Source organism: Ranitomeya variabilis, chromosome 5 (assembly GCF_051348905.1).
Source record: "Ranitomeya variabilis isolate aRanVar5 chromosome 5, aRanVar5.hap1, whole genome shotgun sequence".
NCBI classification, from domain to species: domain Eukaryota; kingdom Metazoa; phylum Chordata; class Amphibia; order Anura; family Dendrobatidae; genus Ranitomeya; species Ranitomeya variabilis.
In genome coordinates, this window is record NC_135236.1 from 498,261,882 (window position 1) to 498,286,701 (window position 24,820).

Sequence of the window (24,820 nt, forward strand, 5' to 3'; positions counted from 1 at the left end):
TCATCAGCAGGCACCAGTGACAGCGCCCATTACTACACTATCACCATCAGCGGGCACCGGTGACAGCGCCCATTACTACAATATTTCCATCATCAGTGGGCACCGGTGACAGCGCCCATTACTACAATATTTCCATCATCGGTGGGCACCGGTGACAGCGCCCATTACTACACTATCACTATCAGCGGGCACTGGTGACAGCGCCCATTACTACAATATTTCCATCATCAGTGGGCACCGGTGACAGCGCCCATTACTACAATATTTCCATCATCAGTGGGCACCGGTGACAGCGCCCATTACTACAATATTTCCATCATCAGTGGGCATCGGTGACAGCGCCCATTACTACAATATTCCCATTATCAGCGGGCACCGGTGACAGCGCCCATTACTACAATAGTCGCATCATCTGCGGGCACCGGTGACAGCGCCCATTACTACAATATTCCCATCATCAGCAGGCACCGGTGACAGCGCCCATTACTACAATATTCCCATTATCAGCGGGCACCGGTGACAGCGCCCATTACTACAATAGTCGCATCATCTGCGGGCACCGGTGACAGCGCCCATTACTACAATATTCCCATCATCAGCGGGCACCGGTGACAGCGCCCATTACTACAATAGTCGCATCATCTGCGGGCACCACTGACAGTGCCCATTACTACAATAGTCCCATCATCAGTGGGCACCGGTGACAGCGCCCATTACTACACTATCACCATCAGCGGGCACCGGTGACAGCGCCCATTACTACAATATTTCCATCATCAGTGGGCACCGGTGACAGCGTCCATTACTACAATAGTCGCATCATCTGCAGGCACCGCTGACAGCGCCCATTACTACAATATTTCCATCATCGGTGGGCACCGGTGACAGCGCCCATTACTACACTATCACTATCAGCGGGCACCGGTGACAGCGCCCATTACTACAATATTTCCATCATCAGTGGGCACCGGTGACAGCGCCCATTACTACAATATTTCCATCATCAGTGGGCACCGGTGACAGCGCCCATTACTACAATATTTCCATCATCAGTGGGCACCGGTGACAGCGTCCATTACTACAATAGTTGCATCATCTGCGGGCACCGGTGACAGCGACCATTACTACAATATTCCCATCATTAGTGGGCACCGCTGACAGCGACCATTACTACAATATTCCCATCATCTGCGGGCAACGGTGACAGCGCCCATTACTACAATATTCCCATTATCAGCGGGCACCGGTGACAGCGCCCATTACTACAATAGTCGCATCATCTGCGGGCACCGGTGACAGCGTCCATTACTACAATAGTCCCATCATCTGCGGGCACCGGTGACAGCGCCCATTACTACAATATTCCCATCATCAGCGGGCACCGGTGACAGCGCCCATTACTACAATATTCCCATCATCAGCAGGCACCAGTGACAGCGCCCATTACTACACTATCACCATCAGCGGGCACCGGTGACAGCGCCCATTACTACAATATTTCCATCATCAGTGGGCACCGGTGACAGCGCCCATTACTACAATATTTCCATCATCGGTGGGCACCGGTGACAGCGCCCATTACTACACTATCAGCGGGCACCGGTGACAGCGCCCATTACTACAATATTTCCATCATCAGTGGGCACCGGTGACAGCGCCCATTACTACAATATTTCCATCATCAGTGGGCACCGGTGACAGCGCCCATTACTACAATATTTCCATCATCAGTGGGCACCGGTGACAGCGTCCATTACTACAATATTCCCATCATCAGCAGGCACCAGTGACAGCGCCCATTACTACACTATCACCATCAGCGGGCACCGGTGACAGCGCCCATTACTACAATATTTCCATCATCAGTGGGCACCGGTGACAGCGCCCATTACTACAATATTTCCATCATCGGTGGGCACCGGTGACAGCGCCCATTACTACACTATCACTATCAGCGGGCACTGGTGACAGCGCCCATTACTACAATATTTCCATCATCAGTGGGCACCGGTGACAGCGCCCATTACTACAATATTTCCATCATCAGTGGGCACCGGTGACAGCGCCCATTACTACAATATTTCCATCATCAGTGGGCACCGGTGACAGCGCCCATTACTACAATATTCCCATCATCAGCAGGCACCAGTGACAGCGCCCATTACTACACTATCACCATCTGCGGGCACCGCTGACAGCGCCCATTACTACAATATTTCCATCATCAGTGGGCACCGGTGACAGCGCCCATTACTACAATATTCCCATCATCAGCAGGCACCAGTGACAGCGCCCATTACTACACTATCACCATCAGCGGGCACCGGTGACAGCGCCCATTACTACAATATTTCCATCATCAGTGGGCACCGGTGACAGCGCCCATTACTACAATATTTCCATCATCGGTGGGCACCGGTGACAGCGCCCATTACTACACTATCACTATCAGCGGGCACCGGTGACAGCGCCCATTACTACAATATTTCCATCATCAGTGGGCACCGGTGACAGCGCCCATTACTACAATATTTCCATCATCGGTGGGCACCGGTGACAGCGCCCATTACTACACTATCACTATCAGCGGGCACCGGTGACAGCGCCCATTACTACAATATTTCCATCATCAGCGGGCACCGGTGACAGCGCCCATTACTACAATATTTCCATCATCAGTGGGCACCGGTGACAGCGCCCATTACTACAATATTTCCATCATCAGTGGGCATCGGTGACAGCGCCCATTACTACAATATTCCCATTATCAGCGGGCACCGGTGACAGCGCCCATTACTACAATAGTCGCATCATCTGCGGGCACCGGTGACAGCGCCCATTACTACAATATTCCCATCATCAGCAGGCACCGGTGACAGCGCCCATTACTACAATATTCCCATTATCAGCGGGCACCGGTGACAGCGCCCATTACTACAATAGTCGCATCATCTGCGGGCACCGGTGACAGCGCCCATTACTACAATATTCCCATCATCAGCGGGCACCGGTGACAGCGCCCATTACTACAATAGTCGCATCATCTGCGGGCACCGGTGACAGCGCCCATTACTACAATATTCCCATCATCAGCGGGCACCGGTGACAGCGCCCATTACTACAATAGTCGCATCATCTGCGGGCACCACTGACAGTGCCCATTACTACAATAGTCCCATCATCTGCGGGCACCGGTGACAGCGCCCATTACTACAATAGTCGCATCATCTGCGGGCACCACTGACAGTGCCCATTACTACAATAGTCCCATCATCTGCGGGCACCGGTGACAGCGCCAATTACTACAATATTCCCATCATCTGCGGGCACCGGTGACAGCGCCCATTACTACACTATCACCATCAGCGGGCACTGTACTGTCACCATCAGTGGGCACCGGTGACAGCGCCCATATCACCATCTTCAGCAGCACTAATGATATCACAACTGACATAATACTGCACATGTGATTGGCACTGACAGCCCGCTGGCACGCAGAAGGCAGCACACCACGGACACAGGAGACAGCTGTAGGACACAGCACGGAGCCCGGACACCCGCCTCACCTCCATGGCACTGTGTGATCCTCCGGGTCATGCGGCTCCTTGGTGACCAGACAGCAGAACTGACTGCTGACCCCAACGTAGACGTACGGGAACAGGGCGGAGCGCAGAGCAGTGACGTCAGGGGCACGCGTATGGGCGGGGCTTGGGTATCCTGGTAACCAGTGACACGTCACCCTTAGCGACTATTGATGCACGCTGCTGAGCTCGTGGTGACCTGTTATTGGCGCCCTGAGACTGCGGACATTACGAACCCTACTGTCCCCGTCCCAGCCAATCAGAATGGACGGTTATAGTATCACACGGCTGACTACAATGTCACTGCCTAGTGCCTCCACAGGACTGCAGCTCTGTCCTGACAGTGCAGTACATACAATTGGCCAGCAGAGGCCCTCGCTGCCGGCTGTGTTAGAATTATACAATCCTCACATGGTGATGATAGAGCTAGATGCTACACACCTCTAGGAATGACACTAAGGGGCGTTTACATTTTGCCCATAAGCATCATGGCGGCTGAGAGCAGCGGTCCTGTGACGTCATCAGTGTGCTGCCTGCTTCCTGGCCTGGCGCTCCTTCACATGCTTCTCACTCAGCAGGCGGCTGGAATGATGGACCTGGAGGCAGATGAGGGGCGCACCGTGAAGCCTGTGCGCTCCGGGGAGCTGCTGGGTTTCGGCTGTTCAGGAGGGGGTGAGTGGTACTCAGGATGGTGGAGATGCCTGACCCCGATATACATGAGTGCCGTCACCCTGCAGACATGTGACTGTGAAGCATTGGAGCTGCTAAATAAGTGGTGTTCTGCACCTTGTACTTCTCCTGACTGCGGCCTATAGTATACTCCTGTGTTCTGCACCTTGTCCTTCTCCTGACTGCGGCCTATAGTATACTCCTGTGTTCTGCACCTTGTACTTCTCCTGACTGCGGCCTATAGTATACTCCTGTGTTCTGCACCTTGTCCTTCTCCTGACTGCGGCCTATAGTATACTCCTGTGTTCTGCACCTTGTCCTTCTCCTGACTGCGGCCTATAGTATACTCCTGTGTTCTGCACCTTGTCCTTCTCCTGACTGCGGCCTATAGTATACTCCTGTGTTCTGCACCTTGTACTTCTCCTGACTGCGGCCTATAGTATACTCCTGTGTTCTGCACCTTGTACTTCTCCTGACTGCGGCCTATAGTATACTCCTGTGTTCTGCACCTTGTCCTTCTCCTGACTGCGGCCTATAGTATACTCCTGTGTTCTGCACCTTGTCCTTCTCCTGACTGCGGCCTATAGTATACTCCTGTGTTCTGCACCTTGTCCTTCTCCTGACTGCGGCCTATAGTATACTCCTGTGTTCTGCACCTTGTACTTCTCCTGACTGCGGCCTATAGTATACTCCTGTGTTCTGCACCTTGTACTTCTCCTGACTGCGGCCTATAGTATACTCCTGTGTTCTGCACCTTGTCCTTCTCCTGACTGCGGCCTATAGTATACTCCTGTGTTCTGCACCTTGTACTTCTCCTGACTGCGGCCTATAGTATACTCCTGTGTTCTGCACCTTGTCCTTCTCCTGACTGCGGCCTATAGTATACTCCTGTGTTCTGCACCTTGTACTTCTCCTGACTGCGGCCTATAGTATACTCCTGTGTTCTGCACCTTGTCCTTCTCCTGACTGCGGCCTATAGTATACTCCTGTGTTCTGCACCTTGTCCTTCTCCTGACTGCGGCCTATAGTATACTCCTGTGTTCTGCACCTTGTCCTTCTCCTGACTGCGGCCTATAGTATACTCCTGTGTTCTGCACCTTGTACTTCTCCTGACTGCGGCCTATAGTATACTCCTGTGTTCTGCACCTTGTCCTTCTCCTGACTGCGGCCTATAGTATACTCCTGTGTTCTGCACCTTGTACTTCTCCTGACTGCGGCCTATAGTATACTCCTGTGTTCTGCACCTTGTACTTCTCCTGACTGCGGCCTATAGTATACTCCTGTGTTCTGCACCTTGTACTTCTCCTGACTGCGGCCTATAGTATACTCCTGTGTTCTGCACCTTGTCCTTCTCCTGACTGCGGCCTATAGTATACTCCTGTGTTCTGCACCTTGTACTTCTCCTGACTGCGGCCTATAGTATACTCCTGTGTTCTGCACCTTGTCCTTCTCCTGACTGCGGCCTATAGTATACTCCTGTGTTCTGCACCTTGTACTTCTCCTGACTGCGGCCTATAGTATACTCCTGTGTTCTGCACCTTGTCCTTCTCCTGACTGCGGCCTATAGTATACTCCTGTGTTCTGCACCTTGTACTTCTCCTGACTGCGGCCTATAGTATACTCCTGTGTTCTGCACCTTGTACTTCTCCTGACTGCGGCCTATAGTATACTCCTGTGTTCTGCACCTTGTACTTCTCCTGACTGCGGCCTATAGTATACTCCTGTGTTCTGCACCTTGTACTTCTCCTGACTGCGGCCTATAGTATACTCCTGTGTTCTGCACCTTGTCCTTCTCCTGACTGCGGCCTATAGTATACTCCTGTGTTCTGCATTTTGTCCTTCTCCTGACTGCGGCCTATAGTATACTCCTGTGTTCTGCACCTTGTCCTTCTCCTGACTGCGGCCTATAGTATACTCCTGTGTTCTGCACCTTGTCCTTCTCCTGACTGCGGCCTATAGTATACTCCTGTGTTCTGCACCTTGTACTTCTCCTGACTGCGGCCTATAGTATACTCCTGTGTTCTGCACCTTGTACTTCTCCTGACTGCGGCCTATAGTATACTCCTGTGTTCTGCACCTTGTCCTTCTCCTGACTGCGGCCTATAGTATACTCCTGTGTTCTGCACCTTGTACTTCTCCTGACTGCGGCCTATAGTATACTCCTGTGTTCTGCACCTTGTCCTTCTCCTGACTGCGGCCTATAGTATACTCCTGTGTTCTGCACCTTGTCCTTCTCCTGACTGCGGCCTATAGTATACTCCTGTGTTCTGCACCTTGTACTTCTCCTGACTGCGGCCTATAGTATACTCCTGTGTTCTGCACCTTGTACTTCTCCTGACTGCGGCCTATAGTATACTCCTGTGTTCTGCACCTTGTACTTCTCCTGACTGCGGCCTATAGTATACTCCTGTGTTCTGCACCTTGTACTTCTCCTGACTGCGGCCTATAGTATACTCCTGTGTTCTGCACCTTGTACTTCTCCTGACTGCGGCCTATAGTATACTCCTGTGTTCTGCACCTTGTCCTTCTCCTGACTGCGGCCTATAGTATACTCCTGTGTTCTGCACCTTGTACTTCTCCTGACTGCGGCCTATAGTATACTCCTGTGTTCTGCACCTTGTCCTTCTCCTGACTGCGGCCTATAGTATACTCCTGTGTTCTGCACCTTGTACTTCTCCTGACTGCGGCCTATAGTATACTCCTGTGTTCTGCACCTTGTACTTCTCCTGACTGCGGCCTATAGTATACTCCTGTGTTCTGCACCTTGTACTTCTCCTGACTGCGGCCTATAGTATACTCCTGTGTTCTGCACCTTGTACTTCTCCTGACTGCGGCCTATAGTATACTCCTGTGTTCTGCACCTTGTACTTCTCCTGACTGCGGCCTATAGTATACTCCTGTGTTCTGCACCTTGTACTTCTCCTGACTGCGGCCTATAGTATACTCCTGTGTTCTGCACCTTGTCCTTCTCCTGACTGCGGCCTATAGTATACTCCTGTGTTCTGCACCTTGTACTTCTCCTGACTGCGGCCTATAGTATACTCCTGTGTTCTGCACCTTGTACTTCTCCTGACTGCGGCCTATAGTATACTCCTGTGTTCTGCACCTTGTCCTTCTCCTGACTGCGGCCTATAGTATACTCCTGTGTTCTGCACCTTGTACTTCTCCTGACTGCGGCCTATAGTATACTCCTGTGTTCTGCACCTTGTACTTCTCCTGACTGCGGCCTATAGTATACTCCTGTGTTCTGCACCTTGTACTTCTCCTGACTGCGGCCTATAGTATACTCCAGCCTCTCCTGCTTGTCCCTGGACATGTTGCCAGGTACTACACTGAGCCCCTTCCTGCAGAGTGTGCACAGCACTGACAGCTTATCCTCATATTAGAAAGTCTCACTCATAGGAGAGGGGATAACTGCAGATCGGTGGGGTCTGGGGTCCTGACATTCGGGTTTTGGCCTGGTATCGCATGCCCACCACCACACTATTGATACTACTGTATTCAGAAAGGCATTTCAGAGCCTCATGCTCAGAAATGCTGTGGATCCCAATGGCTGGCCACCTCCACTAATCCGTAGATTGCCTCTAGCCTATGTATATGCGATGGCTTGTTGAGAATATCGCTTTAGGCTCACCCACTGGATATAGAGAAGTGCTACAGCACGCTGAGTGGGTCAGCTGTGGAGGCAAGCGCAGTAATACGACCCACACAGACTATAAGACACACCCCAAGTTTTCAGAAGGAAAATAGGGGGGAAAACGTGTCAAATGTGGATCCGTCTTACAGTCCGAATTCAGCTGGGGGGGGGGGGATCAGCACAGGTGGAGGAGTGGTCACAGGGGAGCGTGGTCACGGGTTGTTCGGTGGCCTCCGGTAAATCCCATTCCAGACTGGTGTGGTGGTGGTGGTGCTCTGGGGTTCCCAGTGGTTCCGACGGTATTTTGCGACAGGTTTGGCGGGGTTCCACCTGCATTTTGCGACAGGCGCGGCGGTGATGCTCTGTGCTGCAGCGGGGCTCCGCTGGCATTTTGTGAAAGCCCGGAGGCCCCCCAAATCCACTGCTGCAATGTAGTGGCCTCCAGGAAAATGGCCGCAGGGGGCAGTGCATGCTCAAATTGAGATCTCGATGACGAGATCTCAATCTGAGCATGCTGCGCAGCCCCCAGCGGCAATTTTCCCAGAGGCCACAGCATCGCAGCAGTGTATCTACGAGGGTCTCCGGGCTTTCAGAAAATGCCGGTGGAGCCCCTCCCCACCATCACAGAACACCACTGCCAAACCAGCCTGGGAAGGGAGGCTGCATCGCCCCCTGCAGCGTCCGTCCGGGACCGCCACTACAGTATTTTGTAAGTATATTCCGACAATAAGAAGCACCCCTATTTTCCCCCAAAAAAATGTGCATCTTATAGTCCAAAAAATACGGTAGCAATGCCTCTTGCAGAGTGATGCACCACAATCATGTTACTCTCCCTGGATGGTTGGTCAGTGGAGTTCTCTGTACTAATAGACATATGGAGAAAGACAAACCACAGGGAAGCCAAAATGAATCAATAGTTAAATGGGTTATCCAGTATTTTTATTTATTATTTTTTTTCATATGGAACTAAGAACTAACACAGGTAGTTGCTAACTATCAACCTGTTCTGACCAGTGATGATCTCTGCCTGATTAGAGCAGTCACGGATGGCTCCTGCCAGCGTTTCTCCTGCTTGCGGTGACGTCTCAATGACAGAGCAGCATCCTTTCTTCGGCTCTGCTCTGTTGACAGGGCGTCTCGATTGATGTCATGCTGAATGACAGCTGGCTCTCTGCTGCCTAACTGCAGAGCAGACTGAAAGAGAAGGTGCTGCTGTGTTGAAGAGAGGTGAAATGAATCTTGGGAATCGCCAGTTGAGATAATCCCCTTTGTGAACAGGCAGATAGTTGCCAAGCTACCAAACCTGCCTGTTAGTGCTTAGCCCAATACACAAAAAACTAAAGTTAAGAATCTTAGAATGTTAGAGTTGGAAGGGACCTCCAGGGTCATTGTGTCCAACCCCCTGCTCAATGCAGGATTCACTAAACCATCTCAGACCGATATCTGTCCAGCCTTTGTTTGAAGACTTCCATTGAAGGAGAACTTGCCACCTCTCCTGGCAGCCTGTTCCACTCATTGATCACCCTCACTGTCAAAAAGTTTTTTTGTAATATCTAATCTGTATCTTCTCCCTTTCAGTTTCATTCCATTGCTTCTCGTGTTTCCATGTGCAAATGAGAATAAAGATGATCCTTCTACACTGTTACAGCCCTTCAGATATTTGTAGACAACTATTAAAGGGAACCTGTCACCCCCAGAATGGAAGGTGAGCTAAGCCCACCGGCATCGGGCTTATCTACAGCATTCTGTAATGCTGTAGATAAGCCCCCAATGTATCCTAAAAGATGAGAAAAAGAGGTTAGATTATACTCACCTCGGCGGGTGATCTGATTTGATGGGCATCACGGTCCGGTCTGGGGCCTCCCATCTTCTTACAATGACATCCTCTTCTTGTCTTCACGCTGCTGCTCCGGCGCAGGCGTACTTTGTCTGTCCTGTTGAGGGCAGAGCAAAGTACTGCAGTGCGCAGGCGCTGGGCCTCTCTGACCTGTCCCGGCTCTGCCCTGCCCTCAACAGGGCAGACAAAGTACACCTGCGCCGGAGCCGCAGCGTGAAGACAAGAAGAGGACGTCATCGTAAGAAGATGGGAGGCCCCGGACCGCGACACCCATCGGACCAGAACCAGACCGGGACCGCCTCTGGGTGAGTATAATCTAACCTCTTTTTCTCATCTTTCAGGATACATCGGGGGGCGTATCTACAGCATTACAGAATGCTGTAGATAAGCCCCTGATGATGGTGGGCTTAGCTCACCATTGATTTGGGGGGTAACAGGTTCCCTTTAAGTCTCCTCTTAGCCTTCTTTCTTGCAAGCTAAACATTCCCAGATCATTTAACAGTTCCCTGTAGGACATACTTTACAGTCCGCTCACCATCCTGGTAGGTCTTCTCTGAATTTGCTCCAGTTTTGTAATGTCTTTTATAAAATGTGGTGCCCAGAATTGGACTCAGTATTCCAGATGAGGTCTGACTAAGGAGGAGTAGAGGGGGATAATTACTTCACATGATCTTCACATGCTTATTTTAATACATCCTAGAACTATGTTTGCCTTTTTTGCTGCTGCATCAAACTGTTGACTCATGTGTAGTCTGTCATCTATTAGTATACCCAAGTCTTTTTCACACGTGCTGTTGCTTAGTTTTATTCTTCCCATTCTGTAGATGTAATTTTCGGGGTGTTTTTGCCTAGATGTAGAATTTTGCATTTCTCCCTGTTAACCCTTTTCTGACATCCAACGTACTATCCCGTCCTTGTGGGCTGGGCCCATGGATGGGATAGTACGTCGAAGCCGATCGGCCACGCACACGGGTGGTGTGGAGCCGGGAGTCACCTGATTCTCACAGCTGACACCCGGCTCTAAGTGCCAGGAGCGGCCACAGACTGCTCCCGGCACTTTAACCACCGGAACACTGCGATCAAACAAAATCCCCCGAAGAAGCAGGGCGGCGAAACGTGCGCGTCGGAGCGGGAGGTTGAGGCGTTTAAAGCGGCTGAACTAGCGAACATTGTGACATCCAGGTAATAATGAACTGCAGTGTTCTTATTTTTATGTGATGGTTCCCTAAATTATTTAATTTGTACCTGCCATTTTTTTATTTTTTTTGGGCTATTGAATACTGAGATCTATATACGTTCGGGTGATTGATCTTCTTTAAGTATATCTGGCTAGATTATTTATTTGGCACATGAATAAAGATAGGGATTTACACTAATTTAACTGGTTTTAATGGCAGAGAATAAAATATATTAATGATATATAAATATAGAGGTGCTTGACTCCTAGTGAGCAATACTACCCTCTAGTGGCAATCTGAAATATTGAATTGTTTAATTAGTGAAACCACTTTATTATATTAAATGTATAACAATGATTTTTTTTTTTGCACAATGCACTTTATCATATATAAATATTGTTGTAGTTTTTTTGCTGCGTAACATTGCTATATTTAGGAAAACTGCCAATTTTATGTCTGCTGTAATTTCCTTTTTGTAATCTCCATTCTTTCCAGTTATCTCGTGTTCCTGAATATATTTTTATTTAATTGAATAAAAACTAATATAGTTTTAAAAATTGATCTGTTGTCACTTCAAATTTTTCTTTGGCACCTATCTCTGTGAACCTGGTGTACAAAGAATATAGTTGTGTGATCAATAGTGTTGAGAGATACCGTCCAATATTTGAAAGTATCGGTATCGGATTGGATCGGCCGATATCCAAAAAATATCGGATATCGCCGATACCGATACCCGATACCAATACAAGTCAATGGGACACAAATATCGGAAGTGATTCTGGATGGTTCCCAGGGTCTGAAGGAGAGGAGACTCTCCTTCAGGCCCTGGGATCCATATTCATGTAAAAAATAAAGAATAAAAACAAAAAATATGGATATACTCACCCCTCCGGCGGACACTGGACCTTAGCGGTGTAACCGGCAGCCTCCGTTCCTAAGAATGCAGTGAGTGAAGGACCTTCGATGACGTCGCGGTCACATGACCAATCACAAGACCGCGACGTCATCGCAGGTCCTGTACACTCACTGCATTCTTAGGAACGGAGGCTGCCGGTTACACCGCTAAGGTCCAGGATTCGTCGGAGGGGTGAGTATATCCATATTTTTTATTCTTTATTTTTTACATGAATATGGATCCCAGGGCCTGAAGGAGAGTCTCCTCTCCTCCAGACACTGGGAACTTCCGATTCTGATATCACAAAAATATCGGAACTCTGTATCGGAATTCCGATACAGCGAATATCGGCCGATACCCGATATTTGCAGTATCGGAATGCTCAACACTAGTGATCAAACAAGATCGCAGCGTACCGGTGGCATAGAGAAACATCGCGCAGGGAGCCCCCTCCCTGCGCACTTCCCTCAGAACAACGCAATGTTATCGCGTTGTCCTGAGGGTCTCCATGGAAACTCCCAGCACCAAGACGGCCTCGGGTTCCTTCCGGGTCCTGCAGGAAGGTGGCTTAGTGCCTGCTAAGAGCAGTTGCCGGCAAGCCTCCTTCACTGCCTGTCAGATCGCTGATCTGAGACAGTGCTGTGCAAAGTGTCAGATCAGCGATCTGACTTTATACAGTGAGGTCCCACCCTGGAACAATGTAAAAAATATATATATTGACATGTGTAAAAATATATATTTTTTTAAATTCCTAAATAAAAAAAAATAAAATATTTTCCAATAAATACATTTCTATATGTAAATAAAAAGAAACAATAAAAGTACACATATAAGTATCGCTGCGTCTGTAACGACCCGACCTATAAAATTGTTCCACTAGTTAACCCCTTTATTGAACCCCATAAAAAGAACCAGGCAAAAAAACAATGCTTTATCATACCGCCGAACAAAGTGGAATAACACGCTATCAAAAAGACGGATATAAATAAACATGAAAACGTCATCTTGTCCCGCAAAAAACGAGCTGCCAACCATCGTCATCAGCGAAAAAAATAAAAAAAAGTTACAGCTGTCAGAATAAAGCGATGCAAAAATAATTTTTTATATAAAATAGTTTTTATTGTATAAAAGCGCCAAAACATAAAAAAATGATATAAATGATGTATCGCTGTAATCGTACTAAGGGCTTGTTTCCATTTGCGAGAAACACGTCCGTGTCTCGCATGTGGAAGCCAAGCTCTGGTGCCGGCACTTGGGAGTGGAGCGTGCGGCCGCATAGCAACACATGGAGCCGCACGCTCCGCTCTGGAGTGCCGACGCCAGAGCTTGGTTTCCACATGCGAGACACGGACGTGTTTCTCGCAAATGGAAACAAGCCCTAACCCGAAGAATAAAGCTATTTTATCAATTGTACCACACGTGGAACTGTATTAACGCTCACCCCCCCCCCCCCCCCCCCTAAAAGTAATTCATAAATTGCTGGTTTTTGTTCCTTCTGCCTCCCGCAAATTGTAATAAAAAGCGATCAAAAAATGTCATGTGCCCAAATATGGTACTAATAAAAATGTCAGCTCGTCCCACAAAAAAACAAGACCTCACATGACTCTGTGGGCCAAAATATGGAAAAATTATAGCTCTCAAAATGTGGTGATGCAAGAACTATTTTTTGCAATAAAAAGCATCTTTTAGCGTGTGACAGCTGTCAAACATAAAAACCCGCTATAAATAGTAAATCAAACCCCCATTTATCACCACCTTAGAGTAAAATAATATAATAAAAAAATGTATTTATTTCAATTTTCCCGTCAGGGGTTGGGGCTAAAGTTAGGGTTGGGATTAGGATTAGGGGTGTGTTCGGGATAGGGGTGTGGTTAGGGTTATGGTTAGGGTTGGGATTAGGATTAGGGGTGTGTTCGGGATAGGGGTGTGGTTAGGGTTATGGTTAGGGTTGGGATTAGGATTAGGGGTGTGTTCGGGATAGGGGTGTGGTTAGGGTTATGGTTAGGGTTGGGATTAGGGTTAGGGGTGTGTTGGGGTTAGGGTTGGAGTTAGAATTGGGGGGTTTCCTTTGTTTAGGCACATCAGGGGCTCTTCGAACACGACATGGCGTTCCATCTCAATTCCAGCCAATTCTGCATTGAAAAAGTCAAACATTGCTCCTTCCCTTCCGAGATCTGCCATGCACCCAAACAGTGGTTTACCCCCACATATGGGGTATCATTGTAGTCAGGTCAAACTGCACAACAACTTTTGGGGTCCAATTTCTCCTGTTACCCTTGGGAAAAGAAAAAATTGGGGGCGAAAAGATCATTTTTGTGAAGAAAAAAAAAAAGATTTTTTAATTTTTACAGCTCTACATTACATACTTCTGTGAAACACTTGGGGGTTCAAAGTGCTCACCAGACATCTAGATAAGTTCCTTAGGGGGTCTGCTTTCCAAAGTGGTGTCAGTTGTGGGGGGTTTCCATTGTTTAGGCACATCAGGAGCTCTGCGAACGCGACATGGCGTTCGATCTCAATTCCAGCCAATTTTCATTGAAAAGTCAAACGGCACTCCTTCCGAGCTCTGCCATGCAACCAAACAGTGGTTTACTCCCACATATGGGGTATCAGTGTACTCAGGGCAAACTGCACAACAACTTTTGGGTTCCAATTTCTCTTGTTACCCTTGGTAAAATAAAACAAATTGGATCTGAAGGTTTTTTTTTGTGTGAAAAAAGTTAAATGTTCATTTAAAAAAAAAAATATCCTGTGAAGCACCTGAAGGGTTAATAAACTTCTTGAGGGTGGTTTTGAGCACCTTGAGGGGTGCAGTTTCTAGAATGGTGTCACTTTTTGGTATTTTCCATCATATAGACAACTCAAAGTGACTTCAAATGTGATGTGGTCCTTTAAAAAAAAAAAAAATGTTAAAGTGAGAAATCGCTGGTCAACTTTTATCCCTTATAACTCCCTAACAAAAAAAAAATTGGTTCCAAAATTGTGCTGATGTAAAGTAGACTTGTGGGAAATGTTACTTATTAAGTATTTTGTGTGACATACTCTGAATTAAGGGCATAAAAATTCAAAGTTGGAAAATTGTGAAATTTTTGCCAAATTTCCGTCTTTTTCACAAATAAACGCAAGTCATATCAAATGAATTTTACCATGATCATGAAGTACAATATGTCACGAGAAAACAGTGTCAGAATCACCGGGATCCGTTGAAGCGTTCCAGAGTTATAACCTCATAAAGGGACAGTGGTCAGAATTGTAAAAATTGGCCCGGTCATTAACGTGAAAACCACCCTTGGGGGTTATGGGGTTAAGTGCCATTCTATTAAGGCTGAGTCACACATAACGATATCGTTGCAACGTCACGCTTTTGGTGACGTAGCAACGATCCCGCTAATGATCTCGTTATGTGTGACAGCGACCAACGATCAGGCCACTGCTGGGAGATCGTTGGTAGTTGGGGAATGATCAGGACCATTTTTTGGTCGCTGATCACACGCTGTCATCGCTGGATCGGCTGGATGTGTTCGCTGGATGTGTTCACTTGTAACCAGGGTAAATACGGGTTACTAAGCGCAGGGCTGCGCTTAGTAACCCGATATTTACCCTGGTTACCATTGTAAAAGTAAAAAAAGAAAACCGTACATACTCACATTCTGATGTTTGTCACGTCCCCCCGTGTCCACAGGGTTAAAACTGCTTTCGGCAGGAGCGCTGCTAATGCACGTGCTGCTGCCGAGAGCTTCCCTGCACTGACTGTGTCAGCGCCGGCCGTAAAGCAGAGCACAGCGGTGACGTCACCGCTGTTACTGCCGGCTCTGACACAGTCAGTGCAGGGAAGCTCTCGGCAGCAGCACGTGCATTAGCAGCGCTCTTGCCGAAAGCAGTTTTAACCCTGTGGACGCCGGCGGGGGACGTGACAGACGTCAGAATGTGAGTATGTAGTTTTTTTTGTTTTTTTTTTACTTTTACAATGGTAACCAGGGTAAATATCGGGTTACTAAGCGCGGCCCTGCACTTAGTAACCCGATGTTTACCCGGGTGCTGCAGGGAGACTTCGGCATCGTTGAAGACAGTTTCAACGATGCCGAAGTCGTTCCCCTGATCGTTGGTCGCTGGGGAGAGCGGTCTGTGTGACAGCTCCCCAGCGACCACACAACGACTTACCAACGATCACGGCCAGGTCGTATCGCTGGTCGTGATCGTTGGTAAGTCGTTTAGTGTGACTCCAGCTTTAGTCTCTGCCCATTATTCAAGTTTATCTAGATCCTTCTGAATCCTTTGTCTTCTCTAGTGTTAGCTATCCCTCCTAGCTTTGCATTGTCTGCAAATTTGATTAGTTTACCTTCAGTTCCCTTATCTATATCATTTATAAAAATGTTGGACAACACTGGGGCCAGGACAGAGCCTTGTGGTACCCCACTTGAGACACTCTTCCAATTGGATGTGCAAGTATTACCACTCTTTGAGTACAATCACTGAGCCAGTTATGAATCCACTTAACCGTAGCCTTGTCATTTTTTTTCAATACGTATAGTATGAGATACTTTATCAAATGCTTTGCTGATATACTATATCTTCCGCGTTTTTTCTCTGATTCACCCATTCAGTGATTCCCTCATTACATCATAGAAGGAAATTAGATTAGTCTGGCATGACTTGTTGCTACGAACCCATGCTGGATCTAGTTAATTGCTGTTTTCTTTATCCAAGTACTTGCATATGTGCTGTTTAATAACTTGTTCAAAGATATTTCCTGGTATAGAAGTAAAGGTACCTTCACACTGAGCAACTTTACAACGAGAACGACAACGATCCGTGACGTTGCAGCGTCCTGGATAGCGATCTCGTTGTGTTTGACACGCAGCAGCGATCTGGATCCCGCTGTGATATCGCTGGTCGGAGCTAGAAGTCCAGAACTTTATTTGGTCGTCAGATCGGCGTGTATCATCGTGTTTGACAGCAAAAGCAACGATGTCAGCAATGTTTTACATGGAGCTAACGACCTGTGAGAACAATAAGTGAGTCACCGTTACGTCACAGGTTCGCTCCTGCATCGTTCTGGAGCTGCTGTGTTTAACATCTCTACAGCGACCTAAACAGCGACGCTGCAGCGATCGGCTCGTTATAGTATATTGCTGCAGCGTCGCTGAGTGTGACGGTACCTTAAGTCTCACTGGCCTGTAACTTCCTGGCTCCATCTTCTTTCCTTTTTTGAAGATAGGGACAACATTTGCCCTTCTCCAATTTTCTGGGAATTCTATTTTCCAGGTACTTTTAGTATCCTAAGATGTAATTCATCGGGACCAGGAGATTTAAATTGGTTTAAATTAGCCAAGTGTTTCCTCACCATCTCTCTGTTTATAGATAGTACGGATTCTTTTATTCACCATGAAGACCAGTTGATGCTACATTTGCTTTCTTAGAATACACAGATACAAAATAGGAACTTAAAAGTTCGGCCTTCTCAAGATCATTTTTGACCACTTCACCCTTTCCATCCTGTTAACAACCTATGACATCTTTGACTTTTCGACATCCCCCCCTTCCCCCAAAAAAAAAAAAAAAGCCTTTTCTATTGCTTTTGGTGTCCCTTGCAAGCCTCACTTCATTACTGGATTTAGCTCTTCTAATGCTTGCCCTGCATTCCCTGCAGATGGCATTATATTCTTTAGATATGATGCACCCATTCCATTTAATATACATTTCTTTTTTTTCCTTTTTAACAAGAGATTACGTTCTGTGCTCATCCACCTTGGTCTCTTTAAATGCTTCAAATTCTTCCTCTTTTCTGAATTGTTACCGATATTGCTAAATTAAATATTCACTGCACATTCTCCCATCCTTCTTGGACACTTATGTCCTTTTAGAACATCCAGCCATTGGACATTCCTACCCTCTTTCTGAGTCAGTTAAAATCTGCCATTCTGAAGTCCAACCTTAAAGTCTGAGACCTCACTGGTCTTCCTCCTCATGTAATCCAAAATTAGAGGATAGCATGATCGCTGCCTCCTAAATTTCCAGCCACCTTTACTTCCTCAACCATTTCCTCCCCGTTAGAAAGAATTGAGTCCAAGATTGCCGTTCTCTCTTCTACCTTTTGAATGATAAAGTTCTGGGTAATCCCTTTAATTAACGAGGATCTTGTCAGCTCTCATTATAGTGTCCTTTCTTAGAATTCTGCATGGTACTTTTTCCTCCTTGAAATGTATGAAATAATTGACAACTGTGTATTGCCTTGTTAAAGGGAACCTGTCACCCCCAAAATTGAAGGTGAGCTAAGCCCACCAGCATCAGGGGCTTATCTACAGCATTCTGTAATGCTGTAGATAAGCCCCCGATGTATCCTGAAAGATGAGAAAAAGAGGTTAGATTAGACTCACCCAGGGGCGGTCCGGTTCTGGTCCGATGGACATTGCGGTCCGGTCTGGGGCCTCCCATCTTCTTACGATGATGTCCTCTTCTTGTATTCACGCTCCTGCGCAGGCGTACTTTGCCCTGTTGAGGGCAAAGCAAAGTACTGCAGTGCGCAGGTGTCGGGCCTCTCTGACCTTTCCCGGCACCTGGACACTGCAGTACTTTGCTCTGCCCTCAACAGGGCAGACAGAGTACACCTGCGCCGGAGCCACAGCGTGAATACAAGAAGAGGACGTCATCCTATGAAGATGGGAGGCCCCGGACCGCGACGCCCATCGGACCCGAACAGAACCGGGCTGGGACTGAGCCTGGTTGAGTATAATCTAACCTCTTTTTCTCATCTTTTAGGATACATCGTGGGCTTATCTACAGCATTACAGAATGCTGTAGATAAGCCCCTGATGATGGTGGGCTTAGCTCACCTTCGATTTTGGGGGTGACAGGTTCCCTTTAATTATGTGCATCCCTGCACGATCTTTCGTTGCCAGGTTGTAGAGGTACATTCGGGAACTAATATAAAATGGACCCGTAAAACAGCATTAATAGAAAATGTTTTTAGTAGAATGTTTATACTTAGAAGATTTTTGTCATTGTAATCTTTGCTCACTCTTTTACTCCTTTCAGAAGTGAAAGCGGATTAGCTGTATTTCTGTACTATTTGGTGCCTAATTAATTAGCATTGCATTGTAATGTCTATGCGTATTCTGCCTCTCCTTTAGGTCTGTATAACAAATTACTTATAAATTCGAAGCGAAACCAGAAAACCGGATCTTGCCCTCCTACTGTTAGAATGCCAAGAAGCAGCAGTAAGTACATTTTTACTTTGTGCTATGCTTGTATTGGTGGATGTTCTCCAAATCCATGTTGTACACTGCCACCATATGATGCTGTGTACTGCACACCTATACGCTGTAGACTACAATGACAAAACTAGTGACTATACTGGCCGATGGTTCCGACAACATGATCAAGTATATAAAATGATATAAAAGGATTGCATCTACTTGTACACTGTGCTGCATGACTTGTGTGTTATAAACCCATGCTGGCTCTGGTTAATTACTGTATTCTTATCCAGATACTTACATACATGCTGTTAATTTGTTCAAAGATCTTTCCTGGTATAGAAGTAAGGCTCACTGTCCTGTAGTTTCCTGGCTTGCTCCTCTTTCCAGTTTTGAAGATGGGGACAGCATTTGCCCTTCTCCAATCTTCTGGGAATTCTCCTGTTCTCCAGGTACTTTCCCCTAGGACAGAGGTCTCAAACTGCATTCCTCAAGGGCCTATAACAGGTCGTTTTCAGGATGCCCTTGTACTGCACAAGTGATAATTTAATCACCTACACACATAATGATTACAGCACCTTGGGCAATGCTAAGGAAATCTTGAAAACAAGCATGGTTTGAGGCCCTCGAGGAATGCAGTTTGAGACCCCTGCCCTAGGAAGTATTTCATCTAACATAACTTTCAAACCTTGCACTGCCAGGGGTCTCAGGATGAATTAAACTCTCAATTCAAACCTGACTCCCTGGTACTTTGTACACATGGCAGCCAACACTTTTGCACTCATTTCAGTGCAAATCTTCATCAAAGCTTAATGTTTGTGTTTAACCGAAAGTTAAGACTAAGGTGCAGAGCGCCTCTTAAAATATAAGATTTGGTTGTGCTCAGTTTAATACTATTTGTCTACTAAAAAAGATATTTATTGGCCAGTAAACACACGTGTCACAAAGTAGTAGATGTGCCTTCTGGGGTCATAGAAGTATGTACAGGGAATGGGATCACATGATAGACTCCCTCCCCTTCCACCTTTTACACAGAACCTGACAAGTGCTTGTTTGGGCTTTTATCTTGGTGACATTTGAAAACCAAGACCTCGTTGTTTTTTTCTCTCCTCATACTTGTTCAGTCTGTGGTTCTCATGGCTAAATTATGTATCCATTATAAACTATGGGTCTGCTAATATATCCATTTTTTTGTTTGTTTGTTTTGTGCACCATGTGTCAACATGAAAAAAAACTCCTTGTCATGTCCATTTTTTTGATGGGAGTCACATATAAACAAATCAAAATTACCCATACAAGTCAATGGGTCCATAAAAATCACTGAATGCACAAGGTTGACATCAGTGTACAGTCTTTGATTAAAAGAAGCCCTCCTCCCATTAAATTTTTGTCCTCTTAATTTATTGCAGCCATCATATTATGAAACCACCACAAACAAATTGCAGTTGGAAGGTCCAAGAAGATATATATACACATATATTGCAAAATGTATTTATTTATATCAAAAAGGTCAGAGAACAGATATACAGGTTAAAAAGTGACAGGCAATATCGCACAAAACCCAGGCAAGGGAAAACGGCATGGAAATCCTAAGAACAGATCAAAAGAATCAATACATACATGGAACCCTACATAGATATATAGTAGGATAGGGATCCATCCAAAGCGTGTATACAAATAATCAATATAACATACCACAACTACAGTGAGAGATTCCACGCTGTTTATTGCAGCCATCATATTATATAGCGCTGTGTACTTACAATTGCTCATTTTGCCCTTCTACCAGCTAATTATTCTCTTTGCTCTATGCATTTATAGTTTCCCTCTTGAATTCCTGACTCAGCTGCTGCTCCCTCCTGTCAGGGACTTTTGCAGTTACTCATACAGGGAAACTTGACCTCCTCATTCTACGTACAGCTTAGCAGGATTCAGTTAGTCCGCATTTAATCATGTGATGTCATACTTAGCCTGTTCTCTCTTTTTCACCCTCCTAGCAATGCTTGCCACACTTCACAACTGTGAAGCGCTCTCCAAGATGACTTTATTCTTTAGGTCTGAGCGATTACAGCGATACCAGATTTACAGTTGTGCTCAAAAGTTTACATACCCTGGCAAAATTTTTGCTTTCTTGACCTTCTTTTCAGAGAATGAGTGATAGCACCAAAACTTTTTCTCCACTCATGGTTAGTGGTTGAGTGAAGCCATTTATTGTCAAACTACTGTGTTTTCTCTTTTTAAATCATAATGACAACCCACAACATCCAAATGGCCCTGATCAAAAGTTCACATACCCTGGTGATTTTGACCTGATATCATGCACAGAAGTTGACACACAAGGTTTTGAATGGCTACTAAAGGTGACATCCTCACCTGTGACCTGTTTGCTTGTAATCAGTGTGAGCATAAAAGCTGAGTGAGTTTCTGGGACCCAGACAGACTCTAACATCTTTCATCTAGCCACTGACGTTTCTGGATTGTGAAAGCAAAAGAATTGTCAACGGATCTATGGGAAAAGATAGTTGAACTGTATAAAACAGGAAAGGGATACAAAAAGATATCCAAGGAATTGATAATGCCAGTCAGCAGCGTTCAAACTGTGATTAACAAATGGAAAATCAGGGGCTCTGTGAAAACAAATCCACAGCCAGGTAGACCAACAAAAATGTTGTCCACAACTGCCAGGAAAATTGTTCGGGATGCAAAGAAAAACCCACAAATAACATCAGCTGAAATACTGGACTCTCAGAAAACTAGCGGTGTGGCTTTTTCAAGATACACAATAAGGAGGCACTTGAAGAAAAATGGGCTGCATGGTCGAGTCGCCAGAAGAAAGCCATTGCTGCGCAAATGCCACAAAGTATCTCGCCTACAATACGCAAAACAGCACAGAGACGAACCTCAAAACTTCTGGAACAAGGTAATTTGGAGTGATGAGACCACAATTGAACTCTTTGACCACAACCATAAACGTTACATTTGGAAAGAGGTCAACAAGGCCTATGATGAAAGGAACACCATTCCTACTATCAGCGATCCAGTGCTTTATGTTTTGGGGATGTGTGAGCTACAAAGGCACAGGAAAGTTGGTCATAGTTGAAGAAAAGATGAATGCAGCACATTATTGGCAAATACTCGAAGCAAATATGCACTCATCGGCCCTGAAGCTGCGCATGGGACGTACTTGACAACGATCCAAAACACAAGGCCAAGTCGACCTGTCATTGGCTACAGCAGAAAAAAGTGAAGGTTCTGGAGTGGTCATCCCAGTCTCCTGACCTCAATATCATTGAGCCACTCTGGGGAGATCTCAAGCACGCAGTTCATGCTAGACAGCCCAGGAATTTACAGAAACTGGAGGCTTTTTGCCAAGAAGAGTGGGCAGCTTTAGCATCTGAGAAAATAAAGAACCTTATCCACAACTACCACAAAAAACTTCAAGCTGTCATTGATGTTGTAGGGGCATTACACGGTATTAAAAAATGGGGTATGTGAACGTTTGATCAGGGTCATTTGGATGTTTTGGGTTGTCATTATGATTTAAAAAGAGAAAACACAGTAGTTTGACAATAAATGGCTTCACACAACCACTAATTATGAGTGTAAAAAAGTTTTGGTGTTATGATTCATGTTCTCTGAAAAAAGGCCAAGAAAGCAAAAATTCTGCCAGGGAATGTAAACTTTTGAGCACAACTGTGTGTGTGAAATATATATTATTTTTTTTTTTATTATTATTGTAGGTCCAAATCGATAATTTCTCTACCTTGATTGTGAAAGTTTTGGATATTACTCAATCTTTCTTCCTGGAGCACTATCCATGGAACTAGGATAATCTTGGAATCTTTGTTTAGGTTTACGATCTTACAGGGGTACTCCCTCCCTATGAGAGGATTCCTTGGTCATAGTCTCTCTGGTGCTGTGATGGGTGAGGGGAAAAATAATTACTTACTGACAATTTGATTTTCCTGAAACTCCATGACCTCTATTTTTCTTTCCCTTCCTTGTAAGTATGGTTGTTGGTGGTTCTCAATCTTCTCCTTTCACAATGAAGAATGGGCTTGAGTGAATGTATAGATAATAATAAGAATGCTTATAATTTTGTTGACTCCTATTTGACTTCTTGGAAACCACATTGAATTAGGAAGCAGCAGTGACCTTTATATTTTGTGCTCCTGTCTTCCTGTTTAGTGATCGGGGTACATCCCGCTCTCTCAGGTTCTGTTATTGGTTTCAGGAAAATTTACATTACCGGTCAGTCATTTTCATCAGGGAAAAAGTCAGTAATGGTGAAAATTGACACACTAATTAAAAATGAGATCCAAAAAAATTAACAGTGTTCCATGCTTTTTATATTAGAATTATTACAGATGTCTGAGGCCGAAGCTTGTGGTGACCTGTATGTCTTTTTTGTAATAAAAGGGCTAAATCTACCAGTGTTGTACTGTATCCTTTTACTTTTTGTCATTCCAGTACTGGATAGAGTACAGAACTTCTTGCCACAGATGGCACAAGCCAATGAGGACCTCAACAAGGAACTTCAGACTTGTTCAGATGGTAAATTTGACATAGAAAACATTGAGCAGGAGGAAAACATAATAGAAATGGTAAGTAGTGATATACGTTCACTGACAGACAATTCTTCATTTATTATGTTAGTATTTTCTAATAGTTCATCTATTTGTAAACCAAAATACGGAGTTGCCCTTAAAGGCTCATTCACTGTCATGTGTTTGAGGTTTTGGTAAAACTGCTACAATCTGACTTGAATGCTCTCTTTAGAGTGCTGCATATAAATCTAATAATTTGCTTTTCTTGTAGAATGTAGCGTTAGTTGAACTCAACAGCTCTGATTCGAGCGAAGGGGAGTCTGATAGTTCGGAAGAAAGCTCAGCCTCCGATTCAGATGGAGAAGTGACAGAACATAACATCAGACTGCGACAAAAAGGAAAAAAAAGCAAGATAGAAGAACTTGTTCCAAAGAATGAAAGCCAAGCACATAAAGCTTCACATCCTTGAGTTGTGCAATGGCTTTGAGAGACCCTTGTGTGCAGGAGATGACTTAAGACAATCCCAGATAAACCATACCGTCTTTTGTGATGTTCTGAAGCTGACTCCTACATACAGTTGTGTGGGTTTATATAATTTTCAGGAGAGTGTATACCATAATTTCACTAGGAATCATGCGAAAAGACTTGATGAGCAAGCCTTGTCTTAGTATTTTGCTGAGATTCTATTAAACTGATCAACCGATGCGGAATAGGTCAGTTATTCTACAATGCCTGCCTCAAACATATCTGCATGAAATGCATATTTTCCTGTGGAAGTTCATGGTTTGGCGAGGGCAAGATACAGAACATATCGGCAAAATTTAACACCGAAAATGGAGAACAATCTGCCAAGTTTAGAAAGACCAGTAGATTTCACTGTAAGATGCCTACTAAAAACGCTATCTAACAAATCTACCATCTCATTAGTGAAATGACTTTGATTTTTATAAAATCGCTGCTTTCTAATTTACACTTGCAGAATATATTTTCTTTAGCGCTCATATTTGCCTTTTCTTCTTCATTTTAACTATCATTTTACTTTTAATAAATATGTTTTTTTCTTTGCACCTTCCTGTGTTTACCTGTAGAACCTTATTTAATTCTGTTTCCTTAGGCTGCCGTCACACTTATTTAATTCTGTTTCCTTAGGCTGCCGTCACACTATCAGTATTTGGTCAGTATTTTACATCAGTATTTGTAAGCCAAAACCAGGAGTGGGTGATAAATACAGAAGTGGTGCATATGTTTCTATTATACCTTTCCTGTATTTGTTCCACTCC

At 45.5% G+C, this 24,820-nt stretch overlaps 2 protein-coding genes across 2 annotated transcripts in view; one reads left to right on the forward strand and one right to left on the reverse strand.

Annotated features, from left to right (window-relative positions):
* SLC41A2 (solute carrier family 41 member 2) overlaps positions 1–3,784 on the reverse strand; it is a 133,057-nt gene extending 129,273 nt beyond the window's left edge. The window contains exon 1 of the mRNA XM_077265668.1: positions 3,567–3,784. The gene's annotated coding sequence lies outside the window, so the exon portion shown is untranslated. The remainder of the gene's footprint in view (positions 1–3,566) is intronic.
* A 270-nt stretch (positions 3,785–4,054) lies between these two features.
* On the forward strand, positions 4,055–24,612 carry NOPCHAP1 (NOP protein chaperone 1). Its single transcript, XM_077265669.1, has 4 exons — positions 4,055–4,253; positions 18,928–19,014; positions 23,464–23,597; positions 23,812–24,612. Exons 1-4 carry the CDS (start codon positions 4,070–4,072, stop codon positions 24,007–24,009), a joined length of 603 nt encoding a protein of 200 aa, XP_077121784.1. The 5' UTR covers positions 4,055–4,069; the 3' UTR covers positions 24,010–24,612.
* The last annotated feature ends 208 nt before the right edge of the window (positions 24,613–24,820 follow it).